The 17,053-nt window shown below is 34.7% G+C and overlaps 1 protein-coding gene across 2 annotated transcripts in view; it reads right to left on the bottom strand.

Annotated features, from left to right (window-relative positions):
- The window catches only part of WDR35 (WD repeat domain 35), a 45,376-nt gene extending 28,814 nt beyond the window's left edge, over positions 1 to 16,562 (bottom strand). The window contains exons 1-11 of one of the 2 annotated variants that reach the window (XM_009885320.1): positions 16,430 to 16,562; positions 15,599 to 15,670; positions 13,390 to 13,482; positions 11,755 to 11,883; positions 11,407 to 11,540; positions 10,438 to 10,603; positions 10,196 to 10,341; positions 8,038 to 8,163; positions 4,734 to 4,919; positions 4,105 to 4,137; positions 1,992 to 2,052 (exon numbers count right to left, since the gene is read on the bottom strand). In XM_009885320.1, coding sequence (XP_009883622.1) covers positions 1,992 to 2,052; positions 4,105 to 4,137; positions 4,734 to 4,919; positions 8,038 to 8,163; positions 10,196 to 10,341; positions 10,438 to 10,603; positions 11,407 to 11,540; positions 11,755 to 11,883; positions 13,390 to 13,482; positions 15,599 to 15,670; positions 16,430 to 16,562 — 1,279 coding nt within the window. The remainder of the gene's footprint in view (positions 1 to 1,991; positions 2,053 to 4,104; positions 4,138 to 4,733; positions 4,920 to 8,037; positions 8,164 to 10,195; positions 10,342 to 10,437; positions 10,604 to 11,406; positions 11,541 to 11,754; positions 11,884 to 13,389; positions 13,483 to 15,598; positions 15,671 to 16,429) is intronic. The other variant, XM_009885321.1, reaches the window with a different exon arrangement.
- Between the last annotated feature and the right edge of the window lie 491 nt (positions 16,563 to 17,053).

Raw genomic sequence — 17,053 nt, 5'->3', positions numbered from 1 at the left:
ACAATGTTAGAACATGTCACTTACAAACTTAGTTAATATATAATAAAACTGTTTAGTAGCACTGGTTGAGGAAAATTAACATATTTATGATCTCAACTATTTCTATTCTTTGACTGATTTTTTTTTCCCCTACCTATACTCTTCTGTGAATTGTTTTTACTTCCCTGTCTTACAGTTCTTCACCTTAATTATCATTTCAATCTTACCAAAACTTTGGTAGAGAGTTTTCCCATCTATTTTATCATACAGAATGGCTGTTTATCATTTAATACTAACACCAAGTATTAGCACCATGGCTTGGAACTAACTTCTCTAATGAGATTAATTTATACGGAAGAGTTACTTTTTGCAGAGAGAATGAAACGATGGCTCTAGGAGGCAATTTACATCAAAAAAAGTTCATGAGGTTTCTTGTCATAATAGCTACGTGCCTTTTTGGCACAGGTAAGGAAAAGAATTTGGTTTGGTTTGCTTAAAAATTAAACCTAATATCTACAGAATCAGAGCATGTAAGTTCCAAAGCCATATACACATATAAAGTAGACACCTTTACATTAATAAAATAAGTGGGGAGGAATTCTTTCACATTTACAGTAAGCAATCTGTTTTTATCCATAACCTGTTCCAATAAGGCTATGCTCCTCTGCTGTATCAACCATGCACAGAATTTTTTTTTCCTAAGTATTTTAGTGCCCTCAGAGAGTGCTACACCACTGAGCACAGCAGTGGTATAGTGTATCCCACCTTTCTAAGAGAGTGGAATCACATTAGATGTCTACTGCCGAATACACCTTCTACTTACCATCATTTTAGCTAAGAGGTTCTAAAAATAACTCTGTACTTTTCATTTAAATAATCACAATCTCCTCTCTCATTCAAAAGCAAATAAATATTTTTGCTAAAACTTCATTACAAATTATTTAGCCTTTCAGCAAAACAGAAGAGTTATCAAAGAATCAAGCTTCAAAAAGAAAACTGCAAATGGTGTCTATTCTGAATCCAAATTCAGATCTATTTAGATAACAAACCAAAAATAAAGCAAAAACCAAAACAAACAAAAGTGGATTAATTAATCAAAAAGCTGATTAATTTCTTAGTTTGTCAGCACTTCCCTCATCTCTTTGAAGGGAAAAATCAATAATCTTTACTCTCTAGCAAAACTCCCAGAAAACAGTGGTTTGCAATTACTTGGCAATGTTCTGTACCACACCTACAGCAAACAAGCAGTAGGGAAGGCCTGGAATTCAGATCTATTTAGGATTTAGGGGTATTTTCGTACTTCTGTTACAATGCACTGATTTTTTTTTGTTTTGTTTTCATATATAATCTGAAACTTTTTAGATAAAACAATTATGAGGAAGATAAGGAGAAGATATAACCAACACTGAAATATGAGAAATTGATCTTTAAGATATTTGGGAAGCAGTAACATGTTATTTTTAAATGAAAGCCCAGATCCAATTATTTCAATTGCTCTGAGAAACAGGACCCTCTTTAAAAAAAAAAAGTACATTCTTTTAAAAAAGGAGTTGAATTACCACTGTTGTGAAGGAAAATCTGGATCACCAAGAACACCCATTAAAAAAAAAAAAAAGGGAAAAGTAACAAATTTTTAACATTCTATTTAAATAGTTTGCATTAATTGGAAGAATCAGTTTAAATTCAGCCAGTTTTTACAAAGAATAAGACTGGGTTTATAAGCCACTATTTTTATTAACAGAGTAATTAATAGGTCATTTCCAACACAAATTGAAGTTCACAACATGGAAACCCCTGATTACAAGTTTATTACATTTAGGGAGAGTCCAAGTAGAATTGAGAAGCCAATATAAAATCATAGTTACAACCACATATAGAACAGAAGATTCTTTGGATGCAAAGGGTGTTACCACACAGTGATTGTTTCACTGAACAACAGACTTGCCTAAGAAATTTATTGTAAAGAGTAGGAAAAAAACCCCAACAGAATAATACTATTGCAAGTTGCTTACCAATATCAATATATTTCGGGTCCAATGGAGTGCCAATAGAATTGCAGAGAACCAGCACATACTGTATGGAAATAAAAGCAAGTGTCATTACTACCACATTTTTTGTAAATTAGTAAACTATGCTAGGTTCTCTGTGAAGGTGTATCTCATCACCCACATTTGACACAGTCTAATGCTGATCAGCAACAGTAAACAGAGGTACTATGACTGCAGTAAATATAAAGCAGCATAACATGACAGTCATGAGATATTTGCCAATTAGCACCATAAGCAAAGCCAAGCACAAAAGAGGAAAATGACCAGCTGTTTAAAGCAAAGGAGCAAATCTACCAGACAAAATACAATACGCAGGATGTACCACCAACAGGGTCCACAGATAACACATGGGCAAGGCAGCCAGTGTCTCACCCCCTGCTCAGTGGAGCACACACTGTACTGCGATTATTTACTAGCGTGATACACGGGCAGTTTCTCAGTGACTCAACTCTCACCTACTTGTTCATGCAAAGGATAATCTAATAAACTGCATCAGACACCCCCCCGGCTAGCTCCCAGAAGGGCTACAATGTGGGGAGAATTGTGAATAAGGCTAACCCTCTGCCCTGCAGTATTGCACATACTACAGAACTGATGAGTTTTGTTAGTTTTGCCCTTTTCGTAATCCTGCTCAGGAAGCCTTTGATAGCACAGATACCTCAGATTGGTCTGTTAAACTCAGGAAGATGCAAATAAATAAAAAATTGACCGAGACACCAATGCTTCATTGTTATTGCTGATGTATTTATTTTTCCAGACCTAAATCATGGATTAAATAGCTTTATGGTGATTGCACAGGGAAATAGGAATGTCTTGAATGAGAAGTGTGGAAATTAAGTGGCAACTTTTACTGTAAAGTCTTTAGATTTAAAGAAAAAAAAAAAAACCCACAGGGCTGCCAAAACTCGAATCACCTAAGAGCAGTTATCCTGACTCTCCAGAAAATGGAAGATAATTAATTCTTCATAGCTCTTCCACCTCTTGAACAATTCATGTTATTGTGGTAGCAAACTACAGCAATTGCATAGCCTACCCCTTTGAACTGACAGACTGATAACTTATTAATCACATGTGGCAGAATTTAGGGTTTCAGCTACTGTATGAACTTCCTTTTTTCAGATAAAAAGATCTAAACAAGGATTTCTTTTCATTAATTTATTTTTCTGGTTCTGCCACCAATAAACACCTCTCAAAAACAGTATTTTTATTTCTTCTTTCCATGAGCATTCTCAAATTTCTCTTTTCCAAAAAAATATGTTGAGGCTCTAGCTCTGTAGGAAACCCCACCCACCTTTTTAAACTATATATTGTTTGTTTCTGTTATGTTTATATTAATTCTTCTCTGGCAAATTATCCCAACATTCACTCTTTCATCAATTTCTCTTCTATGCTCTTTTTACTTATTTCTAAGGCTCTAAGTCAGTAGATCAGAGACTGCCAAGGGGTGATAGAGTATACAAGAGAGATGCTGCACGAGCTACACAGGGTGGTGCTGAGACAAGGGAGTCTTCATTGTCTGATCTGATCAAAGCAGAAAGCTCAAGCCTTGCTATGGGTATCAACACTAAGTTCTTCATAATTTACTGACATTCACATCCGCTTGCAACACCTTTAAACTGAAATTAGTCTTTTTTACCCCATCAGCTATTGCTGTACATTTTGCCATCTTGAAATCACAATTCCAATAACCAAAATCTATTGCAAAACAGATCTGTTTTTCAGAAATCAACTCTAATGAACAACTACCCAAAGGATAAGCTTGTTCACTTCATTTCCTAAAAGCTGACCCCCCACAGTGTTAATAATTACACTGGAGCCATTTCAAAAGAACTGAAAGATGCTTATTAGATGTAATTTTCAGATGCTAAAATTAAATCTCTTATTTACGCCCAAGAAAGTTACACTAAGTCCCTCCACAGTTTGTTTCCTCTTTTAAGAATACAACCCAGAAAAATCTCATTTTATTGCACTCAATTTCACCAAATGGTTTTGGCAATGTATACCATATTTTCAGTCTATATGACAGTACACTATTTATTGCACAATCAAGCAAAGCAGCACTGAAGCTTTTTTTTACCGTTGCACCAATTGACTCCATCTCATGCTCCTCCTTTGTAAGCAATATACAAGCAATACAGAAAATAATTCAGAAGTGAACACAGTAAGAAAAACCATGTAGCAGTTAGCATCACGCTAACCAAACACGTATTAACTGAAGGATACGTTTATCATATCATGTATCATATCATTTATCTAAATAAATAAACAAAACAAATGGGGCCATTTTTAGTAACGTGATTTATGTCACCTAAAAAATTCACCTTTTTTTCCCCACTTCTGATTGATTAAGTATTTATTGCCATTCTGACACTCTCCTGCTTTTAGCTTTTCTTTGGAGAGCCGTTCTAAATATTTCTAATGAAATATTAATCTTGAAGGCTGCAGTTTTCATTAAGGTACTAATGGCTACAAGGAGTTAAAATATAGAGGCAGTTAACTGGTTCTGCACATTTCTGCTATTACTTTATTGTTTGTTGGGGTTCTTTGTTTTTAAGCACTGATCCCATTCAAGTACCATTCTGTCAAATGAAAACCGAATGACACACTCAGACAGATTCAGAATTTTAAATTTCATCTTATTCTGGCTGTAAAGCACTGAGATGTGGAACAAAGCATTTTGACTGAAAATTATAAGAAAGATTTTACCTGAGGTTGATTTTCATCTGCTTTAGTTGCTAAAACACAGAAGTCTCCATAAGTTGTTATGGAAATCAAGCTCTTGACATACTTCACATACTTCTCATTGTTTTTTGTGTCCCAAAAGACTACGCAGTATTCTGGACGATCAGGTCGGGTATACGCATAAACAACCGTATTGGAGCAGTAACCCCACTGCCAAGAGAGACAATTTTGATAAAACCTATCAGAAATCATAAGAACTCAATAATAAATTGTTCACAGCTATGTGTTTATTTCATATACACAATCAGTATTCAATACTCTTTACCTGTCAAGTGATGAATGGATTTATTAAAAGTATGTGGACACAGCTCTGGTAATGAGTTATTTGCATAATATTAACTGGCAGAGAAGCCTTCCCATCATGCAGAATAACCTATCGCAATCAGAATTTGGAGAATCAACCTCAAAATAGGCCAAGATCTCGCTTTTCCGTATTGATTTGGAAACCCAAAGTTCATTTCCCAAGAGCAATATAATAAACACTTCAAACAGTGCAATTCCTGAAGCAGACAAAAATTATCAATTGTATTAGAGCACTGCAGTAACTCACATCACCTCTTCCATATTAGTAACTCCCTTCCCCGTGGAAGAATATAATTATTCACTTAACAAGTAGGAGAAAAAGGGCAAAAAGGCAAAACAAGAAATGGAATATCCAAACATTGCAAAACCCATGAAGATGTATTTTATTGCATTCAACTGATTTAAATTATAGAAATTAATAATGAAAACCCTTTCTAACACAGCAGAATCGGAAACTATCTCAGAAAGGAGGTGAAGCCGACAAACAAACAAGATATAAAGCAAACCAATTAAGGATGATGATGCAATTGTTGAAAAACTGATAGAATTCTCTGCATCAGCATTTACTTGAGCGAGAGGAGAAAGCTTGCTAGAGGGCTAGCCAGAAGGTTTCCCAAACACTACAGGGAATGAGAGAGATGATAAACTAAAGTATCAGCAAAAGAACTTTTAGAATAAATGTATAAACTGAGTGGCAATAAATTATCAGAACCCAATGGTTTTCACTGAAGTACAGTTCTATGGGAATTCAAACACAATGCTCCGAAGCATAGCTAGAGGAACAGGAACTGGCAGATGTAAAAAGCATTATGATTCTGGGAATCACAAATCAGTATATCCAGCTTTCACACAACGCAGAGATGTTAAAAAAAAAAAGTATAAATAACGGAATTAGATGGACATGAATAAGTACAACACACTGGACAGTCGTCATGTTTTTAGCCCTGGAAGTTGTACCTCAGTCATTTACTACTATTTATTATCTTTCAGAGAGGCAACAGGCAAACAAACGAATGTGACCCAACCTGACAGCCTACCTGGATTTTCAAGAAAATCAAGCTCATTTTGGATACAGGAAGAATCATAAAAGGATTGGAATAAAGGTAGGTTTTGACAACCAAGAGCACTACCCACAGGATCCTTCCCAGAGATGCAAACTGGAATTTATACTATTCTGAATATTCAAAATTAGCACGAAAGGAGTTAAGTTATGAGGTAACAAGTCAGTAAATTGTAAATCACATTTGTAAAATCTACAGCTGATTTCAAGAAGTGCCAAGGGATCCCAGAATGCTGAATGATGAGGATATAAACTGAAATCCAATGTAGATTTCAACAAACTAATACACAACAGAAAAAAATGTAACTAGAGCTATAGGCTCTAAATTAGTATTACAAGTCCAAAAAGATACCATGTAAACTATGACTAGTTTAAAAAAGACCAGCTCAATTCATAGCCCTCTTTCTCTTATTATGGTAATACTTGAAAAATACAGGAAACCGGATTGTTCAGTAGATTGGTAATGTGATACTAACACTTCATCTCCAGGTCATTAATTCCAATCCAGCCTAAGTTAATGACAGCTTTGAAACACTACCGTTTAACAAATGTCACCTTTAGGATATCTAGTTCCTAAAAGGGAGTTAGTGATATTATCAGAAAGAACATGGCAGTAGTAATGTGTATTATTTATTGAAGGACAACACATACCATTCACCATAAAAATATTTAACATTGAAACTGAGTATACTACCTACAGGTTAATAGTATTTGCTGCAGAAATAAATTAATTTGAGCACATCCTTTCCACATTAAATATGCAAAAAGAAAGGAAAAGAAAAAAAGAGCACACTTACATATGCAGTTTCTAAAACTAAGGTTTCAAAATCTTATTCATTTGCAAACTGTGCCAGACCTTGAAATACACATGGCCTCAGATATGAGTTTAAGAAAAAGCAATAGGCCTGTGTTCCAGCTGTTATACATCTCCCAGAATAAACATTAGGTAGCATTTCCTGCAAGACTAATTTCCAGCTCAAATTTCCAAAGGCTTTTCCAGCAGATTTACAACAAACTACTTGAGATTGCTTCCTAACAGATTTATGTTTATAACTCCCTGACCAATGATTTTTCACAATCAAGTGGAACAATAGATTTCAACATAGCTACAGTATGTTCCTCACATTACACACTCTCTCCCTCTGTAATCACAGTGGTTACACACTGATGATTAAAGAACATATCCTGTGCTGGGGAAGAAAGAAAAAAAAACCCAAACTATACAATACTGTATACTGGACAACAATGGCTATTTTTGTTAAACTGTACATTTAAGTGAAATAGTCCTAACTCTTTAAAAAAAAAAAAAAACCAAACAAAAAACCCACACCCATATGGTAGGCAAGATGAAAACATTATTTTAGATTTACCTAAATACACACTTGTAAAAAGTATATTGGGAATTGAAATATAGATAGGAATTACACCTATCAGGTTGCGTTCATTTCTACTGTTCAGGTTTCTACACAACTCTCCTGGTTCAAACTAATAATTCACCACCAAAAAATGCCAGTAACAGCAAGGCTCAAACAATTCCTATTGTATCACTTAGCTCACTCAGTTTAACCAACCAGCAATGAAAACACTGGAGCCTTACCTACATGACAACCTCAATTACTACCAAATTTAGAATCATGCTCAGTTCTGTTAATATTAACAAAGCATATGTTTCCTTATTATGAAAATAAAATCACAAATTCATTATAAAAGCAATGGCTAAGTCACTCTATCACCAAAAGACACTCACATTCTACTAAAACTTCAAGTCAGTAGCGTTGACCAAACAGTAATCATAAGTTAAGCATTGATTTATGTATTAGAGAAAGCTACTTTTTCAACCCATTCAGAAAAAGAATAAATAACAGAAAACTTATTAATACAGTTAAGTGCCACATTACTACATACCTTGTAATCTGGACGAATATTTGCAAAATATATGTAAGAATCAACAGCTAGTGCAATTTTCAGTCCACTTCCCTCCCAAGACAAGGCAGATATCTGCTTGCCAGGAACTTTCAGTGTGCGCAAATGCTTGTTCAAAAAAAGGAAAGAAAAATATTCTAAATTCATCACAGGAAAACCACTCTAAAGTACATAAACAACAGTTTTGATAGTTGATGAAAACCAAACATAGATCTTCTTTATAGTAACCCATAATGACTCCCAAATTACAATACACATGCAAACAAAGGAGGAGATATTTAACATGCATTACCATAAAGTGTTCTTTTGCCTCAATTCTTTTTTTGTCAGAGAGAAAGAAAAAAAAAAAAAACCAGGACTCACTGATAGTTCAAACGTACAAAAATAAATAATAGATGGAGAATGACAGTATAAACATTTTTTCTTTTGGTTGGTAATCAGAATCACCTTTATAATTTCAGTTGCTACTGAAATAAACGCAACAATACCACTGATACCTGACAAGCCTTAGAAGTTTCATTTATGCTGGAAGTATATTAGCCAGTTGATGTACAGTACCCTTAACTAGAGCTGATAGTTTAAACAAATAAAAACATATAGCTAATCTATGTCAAGAGCACACAATGAATCAGCTGCAGAGGTACACAATTTGCAGTGGGGCAATGGACGTTTTCCTCCTCTCTACTCCCTTTCAAAAAAGGCTAAAAAAAGGCAGTTAGATGTCCATTTACAATTTAAGAGCAAGCAAAGAAATACACTTTCCCTCCTTCTTTTGTATCTTTATTTTGCTGTAGAATTTGAAGGAATGAAGAAAACAATGGAAAAAAATAACGTTTTCAAAAGCTATAACCTCAGTCCCACTTATCTGTGGGAAGCTTTTTGTTTGCAAATAATATCAACATATGTAATAAAGGATACATTGATCTACTATTTACTGTAAGATTTTTAATAATCTTTAAAAAAACCCCACGACTTTACTGAGCAGCACTGATACTTATGCTTCAATCTAGCTTTCCTTTTGAGGGCATAACTTTGTGTCTCAACGAACTGTTATCAATGAACTTACACAGTTTAGTGCTCACTTCACGCCTTTGATCAGAAGCGAATACCAAGTTCAAATACTGGTCATACATTATTCACAGAAGATATAATCTTCCAAAAAGTTAAGTCTGTACCTGAATATCAGAACTAGTACAAAACAATTCTAAAATCTAAAGAATTTACATCTAAACAGTAGATACAGAATCTGGAATACCTGTTTCAGTTAATCTGAAGGACATTAGCAACCAGAGATGTAACGTTATTGCCAAAACCCCTGGAGATGATGTTGGATCTTAAACCCTTTCACACCACAGCTCACAGCTCAATCCTCAGTTACCTTCAGGGCTGATGAGTACTTCCCCTGTGTAAGGGACAAACTTCCTCACACTCTGATACCTAACACTCACTTACTGATTTCCAGATATATTACTAGGAGGGAAAGTGAAATTACCTTGCAAGGCAAGGGTAGCACCACGAACAAAGATATATAGGAAAGCTGCCTCTCAATTATTGAACATTTATCATCTTATAAACAAGAGAGAAAGTACAAAAAACATTTGCAAAACAATATCCCTAACAGACAAATGAGGATTAGAAACAGTTTACCTTTGCTGAGGTTTCTGAGCCATTACTTTTACTGATAACAGATGCCGTTTTCTTAGTTTTACTGACTCCATGAAAATAGAGGGGAGCATTTACTGCCTTATTTTGATCTCTAATCTAGAGATGCCCAGGTCTCTTACACAGCCAGTGGAGAAAGACAAGTACTTCCAGATTTGCTCCACAGATGGTTGATTGCTGCCTAAGCACTCCAAACTGCTTATTGTCTATAGTTTGAACTCACGTATCTGAGTTAGGCGTTCAAAGTTAGACACTATACATATCCTATAATTTAGTATTTAACGAGATGCACTTGGATTTTCATGTTGGCCACTACCTTGCTGTTCTAAAACGGTACCTGGTCCTGTGTCATCTTGCCAGATCCAGGTGGATAGTCTAGATACCTTAGAACACATTAACCACACTAAACACCTACATTTTGGCATTCAAATTCCACCAGTAATGACTACATAGACAAAAGTATATTAAATATTTTTACCTCACCAAACGGAGTATAGAACTGCACAATGTTTACATCTTTATCTTGAGAAGTTGCTTTTAGGGAGCCTGCCACCGCCAACACGCTTCCACAGTGGTTCCACTGAATACATACAACATTCATACCAGTGTCAATCAAAACAGGATCTAGTTTTGAAGAAATAAATGTTAAGAATATAAACACAAGTAGACTTTCTGGGTCAAGAGTAGCTCAGCAATGAGCACCCTGCATTTTGTACCTACTGTGGTCATTCTCATCTCTCATTATCTGGCATCTTCCATTGTCATAACAGACAGCAAGACAAGGACAATCTGGTTCAATGTAGCCTTCTGTACCATAATACCAATGTATTCCAGCAATACTGAATGCTCCGGTTACATTCACCAAACAACTCAGTTTCATTTTCACCTAGACAAGAATGGTTAATTATTTAAAGTCATATGCAACATGCTGTTTAGAAGAATAATTTATAACTCCACTGATACTTTGCAAAAGACCAGATGTTTATGCATTTTTTTTCCTGTCCCAAGAAAAATATTCACATTCTCAAAATTTTAAGAGTTTGAAAAACTTCCTTATTCAAAGCCATATCAGACATACGAAAAAATATATTTTAACTACAAAGAAGTACTTCAATGTTGGCATTTTCATTCTTTGAAAAGTAACTTAAAACAAAGAAAACAAACAAACAAATAAAAAATCCCACACACACAACGAACCCCATTGGAACTTTGCAAAAAAATAAAAATAACTTCAAACCATTCCTGAGCACGGGATTTTTTTAAAAAAGAAACCTTTTGTCAGCTTTTTCTTCATAAAAGTATCTTGAATAATATGTGAAAACAATTGGAAAAATAAGTGTCCAAATTAGAACACTAATTAAGGTATTCTAAAAGCACACTGGTACTTTTTAACATGAGCTTCATTTAATCTAACTACTATCACCATACATATTTTTACATTTTCAATAACTACTGCAAGGCAAAAAGGTGTTAGTTGATGTGATATTCATTTAGCTACCAAGAAAGAAATAGTTATGTTAAAAAGCTGCAGCTGCATAAATCTCGAATAAAAACTTTGCGCACAAGACCTTGTCCAGTTCTCAGTACTGAAGTCCACCAAGTAAACAAATAAACATGAAATAAATTAAGAGAAAGTAAGTTTTTATGTCTGTTGAAGTTAATACATTTATTATAACAGCATGAACTTACAATAAAATTTCCCTGGTTGTCATAAATGTGAATCTCTCCATTTGCCATTCCAAAGAGTAAAACTTGGCTATCAGAGGACCAGGCCACATGGCACAGGTGGGTACCTTTCAAGTCTTTTCCCCAAATGCGATTGCCTATAACAGAATATTGACTGTACTTAATAAACGTAACATAAAATTAAGAATAGGATGCAAGTTACCAATGTAAAAACTGAAACAGCTCAAGAAAGTCAAAGCAAGAATTAGAAAGTAACTATTAACTATACTTAAAATTCTGTAATTCTATGATTTACCTAGAGAAATAGAGCCACTATGTACATAATACTGAAAACAAAAGTTTAAATTTTACCATCCACTGATCCAACAATAACAGCTCCATCTTCATATACAATACAAATCTTTTGTCCATCAGCATTCCAGCTCATACTTCGAACAACAGATTTATTTCTATTGTTAATCATCTCTTCATACCAAGCACCTAATAGCAGTGAACGAAAAACTGAGTTACACTTCTGATTTCATAATCCTTTAGTGGATTCAAGGTACACCCTAATCACTGAATTCAAAGAGTAAAATTACTCTCAGTTAAAATAGGATGATAATGACATTTCTTATCAATAGAATTCCTGAGGTTGTTAAAAAAAAAAAAAACCCAAATAAAACATAATACACACAAAAAGTTTATAAAAGTTACCAAGCAATCAAATTAGGTGTTCAATGAAATGGAGAAACCTGAGAATGGTCTGCTTATGAGTAAACACGAGATAGTAGGTTACATATGACTCTGCAATGTAATATACAACAAAAAAAACTGTAGAAGCAGTAATTTTTAGAAAGGAATTAAAACCAAAGTTGCTTTGCCCTTTCAGTAAAACTCTAGCAAGAGTATGCCATAGTATCCCCCAGACTACACAGGCACAATTATTGTGAAACCCAGTGTTCAGATGTGAGCCCCTTATTTCCAAAAAGAATCTGACAAATGAGGAATTGGAGAGGGAAGCCAAAGTCCAAGAGGGGCCCTGCAGGAAGAGACCTGTGCTTCTGCGATTTCAGAACAGAAAAGAATATACTAGGAAACATAAACAGAGGGAACAACCGCCTTTGATATGAATATGTATTAAGTAATTTACTGGTTCTTTTCCAAAACTAACAGATGATTTATGTGACAGTAGCCAAGGCATGTCAGTCAGAAAGACTAATCAAGTTATATTCTTTATTCCTGAAATTAGAAGTACAGCTTTTATTTGTTTCCCGTTTTCATTAAACAAAAATCCCCAGAAGAAAAAGAAAACCCTTTATTTTCTTTTTCTTTCCCACATGTGTTGGAAAGTGGATAATTTGACCAAGAGGTTTTCTAGCTTTCAAATGAATTTAAGTGTACAGAAGAACTACAAGTATGTGTCAAAAGGTCAAGAACAATAAAAGCCAATTACAGCAATACACTGGTTAGTCATATTACTTCACTGCCTAAATTAAACATTTCTAAAGATTGTTTTCATAAAAGTATTTAATTGATGTTCTAAGCAGGTTTGCTAAGGTCTTGTAGTTCTTACCGGTACATCTGTGCTTGATGCACTTTGCAGAACTATTTAAATATTACAATGATACCCAGAACAGAACGTGCATGAAGAAGCACTGGGTTTTTTTTTCCATTCAATATACTATTTTCCTCCAAGGGAAAAAAGTAACAGAGACAAGAAAATAAGAAATTTAGAACAGTTTACCAAGAATACAGATAAGAACTCATATCTTCTCCTAAGGTAGCTCTGCAGGACAAATGCCTGTTTATATGAGACTACACTATGAAAAATGCAGATGAAAATTACAATAAAAAACTTGGAAAGTGTTATAAATCAATTTTGAGATTTACAGTCTGCAAAATAAAGTCTGAAAAAAATTGTAAAAATTGCTGAAAAAAAGAAAAGAAAAAAGCTTTCTCACAAGACAGAATATTATTCCATCTCAAATTTGTCCTGTAGAATACCTTTATACAGCATCCACACAATGATGAGTCCATTTTGATCACTGGTAGTCAGTTTTTGATACTGTTCATTCCATGTCACCACTTGCACAGAACCTAGAAAATTATACACATTTTTTATTTTCACCATTTAAATAAGTTAGTAAAACCACCACATCCAACTTAATCAACCTGGAGCTTTTCAGAAATTTGCACTGCTGACTTTAATTTAGTTTTAGGCATTCTTTCTGTGTCACTCTCAAAATTCTGCTAAACAGCTCCTTTTGTTTCTGTATTCTCCCACTTGAGTAGCATCCTCTCAAAACTCTGCTCATAATATTGCTTCAATACACAAAACCCAAATTGTAGTTTTGCAGTTTCTGACTGCCTCAGACATGTTCATCTGGGAAGCTGACAAAACTTTACTGTCATAAGAATTTTTTTTTCCTCTCTCTTACTAGTTTGATCCTCAGTAGTGCTGCACTTTTAAGACAAAATCTCCCTCACAATTACCAAAATGAGCACTTTACACGCAATTCTTTCAGACCCTCAAGTCTCATACGAGATTCTACCCATAAATATTTGGCTTGACTTGAAACATCTTGAAACCGTTTCTAAACAGCATCTTATTTCATCACTTCAACACTGGATATGAATTTGGCCACTTCAAGCATCACACTCTATCACGCCCTCACCACTAGTCATCCATTTCCCCTCTATCCTTTCCATTTTTCAGCATTTCAGTCACAAACTTTATCAATGATGCAATCAAAGATATCCTGAACATTGGGGATTTTTGAAGGTAGTAGCAATCTAGTTCAGAACTGAAGAAATCCATTCAAAATATCCACTAAATCAATTCCTCACAATTCATTTTTTCAATCATATTTAACCAGGTCCCTAGAATAACCTGACTGTTGGCAGGTTTCAACTGCAAATTCTCATAAAAAGACCATTTCTTCAAATAATGTAAGGATTTCAGCATTCTCTTCATATCCCATTGTCCATGGATAATGACCATGTAACATTTCTCACACAAGAGTTTAATTCCTCCCTGTTGAATTTCCCCACATTCAATTTTTACTTTCCCACAGTATCCTTCTCCAGCACATTTTCTAACCTCTATAAGCTTTGTCTGTATACTATACTGCAGTTTACATACATACACATTCTGGAATTTGTCAATAAAGGGAAAATGAAGGTATACTTAAGACACAAATCAGGTTTACTCAACTAACTTTGATTTCTGCAGAAGAAAATGTAAAGCTACCATAACACAAGCAAATCTCATAGACACTATAAAAAAAAAAAAAGGCAGGCTTATCCACATGCGTCACTAGAAAAAATGCTTAAGAAGGCTTTTAGTCTCATTTCAGCTTATCATACAGAGTTTAAAACTTTATATTTACAGTGTAAAAGTGTTCTCCTTTAAAAAAAAAAACAAAAACCCAAACAAACACAGCAGAACATCACTGTTTCTTTAAATCAGTGATTCCCGAGTTAACTAACTGTCCATCAATTTAGCTTTTTTCTTCTGCTATAAAGCATTCTTTATGTCATCTACCAAGGCAGGATGTGAACAAATGTATGGGAGCAAATGTATCACGATCTTCTATGTAAATACCTAAAATATATTCCAGTCCCATGCAACTGATTAGCACTTCCAGATTAACCATGCAAAGTCAGAGATAACAAGTACTATACCAATAGCACTGCACGATTAAAAAAAAATAACCCACAAACAAAAAAAAACACAACAAAAAGTCCCTCAAATATAACACATACAATAGCACCATCCACTTAAATAGAAATGAATACTTCCTTCTCAGAGTAATGAATAGGGATCAAATAATTTGGAAAAAGTAAAAATACAAAACACAAGTTAGGCTGTAATGTCAAAGTTCACAGACTTAACCTTGCGAAAACCATAAGCAAACTTTAAATTGTAACAGGCAGAGCAGAGTTTGGTTTGCGGAGCATGCATGCTGCATCATGCATATCATATCAGCCAGGTAAACTGAGGTGAGCTACATCACTTTGATTCTGAACCCAGTAATTCACTCACAGATCATGAAAGACTGACTGTAGGTGTTTCATCAGATAACTTGGTAAAATTAGATAGCCAACCTGTCACATACCTGAGTTGAATATTGATAATCTTTATTTCAGGCTTATAATAAAAAGTTATAGCAAAATTACTCTATTGGTACATTAAATGCCCAAAGACACTTACCACTATGACCTTCAAGAGTTTGATTCACAGAAAGATTGCTAGGAGCTGCAAGTCCCTTTATTTTTGCTTCATCTAAAAATAATAAAAATAGCTATAAAATAAACCTAAAAAAGCATGCATATTACTGTGTCTCTATCAATACTGCAGCTCAGTGTAACCACTATTTACAGAGATAAAATTATTCACCTAGAAGTATGCAAATCGTAACTTCAGGATGAATTTTCCACCCTTCACTACAATGTGTTTGTTATTCACATCCATCATCCAAACTCATATACTCTTTAGGGTCTAGCAGTTTTTCGGAGGGGAGGGTCAGGGGTGTGGGTGGTGCAGAACCACCACCACAACAAAAACCATGGCTATCACATTTTGTTACATGCAAAAAAAAGGTTGAAACAAATTTGAAAATATATTAAATTTTACTTTTCTTGGAACATATTTAAAAAAAAAAAAATCACAGCTTTCTCCCTAAAATAATGAAGATGGTAGAGAACATTCAAACAAAATCAAGAAATAATGAAGTAAGTTCCAAAATAAACTGGAAGCCTATACAAAAACAAGAATGATACGTATGCCTTGAAAAAAAGAGACGTACTGAAGAAAACTTCAGCCAATACAACAAGTAGACAAATTACATGTGTGCCATGTAAGACAAGCTGGAGAAAAGGAGTATTCAAAAGAAAATGACAGTACATTCAATGTTTATGCAAATACATAACTATCTATGCACAGATTTAAAATATATATTGCCAAGTAACTTGTGTAAGGAGTTATGCTTTCAGAATTCTGAAGTGCGGTGAATTTTGTTCATAAAATAAAAATCTCATTTACCTGTCTGTGTTTCTAATTTTAAAACTTTCAGTAACCCATCCTCTCCACCACAAGCTATGAAACCTTGATCTTTATTCCAGGAAATACATCTTAATCGAACATTACCAGGAATTGCAATCTGAAAAAGAAACATTCTGCATCTCTACATAGTTTTAAGAATTGTGTTTTATTTTAAAATACTCTACTTGAACACCTCAAAGATACCTATGATAGTACACAAGATAAAAACTTGTTGCTATCAACAGATCAGTACATGCAAAGAGACAGAAAGCAAACAGAATTGCAAGCACTACTGAAAGTGTGCAACACAACACTTGAGAAAAGGGAAATCTGACATATGCAGCAAATTATAATATCAGAACATCTTCAGAGGTGTGCAGAGAAGGTACCATGAGAAACTAAACAGACGAGAGGGATCACACAGTTCCCAGGGCTTAGCCACAAGCTGGTCTCCAGCTGAAGAGCTATGTCCAAAGTCTCCTGGGGCAGCAGTTGCTGAGGAGACCTCTTAAGACCAAAGAAACTCGAAGCCCCAAACCCAGGCCGAGGGAGCACGCAGGACAGAGCAAGGCAGCACTCTAGGCAGGGACCAAGCCCACGGCCGCACCACCAGCGACAGCAGAG

This window comes from Charadrius vociferus, unplaced genomic scaffold, assembly GCF_000708025.1.
Source record: "Charadrius vociferus isolate BGI_N301 unplaced genomic scaffold, ASM70802v2 scaffold173, whole genome shotgun sequence".
NCBI classification, from domain to species: Eukaryota; Metazoa; Chordata; class Aves; order Charadriiformes; family Charadriidae; genus Charadrius; species Charadrius vociferus.
This window is presented reverse-complemented; position numbering and strand designations above follow the sequence as displayed.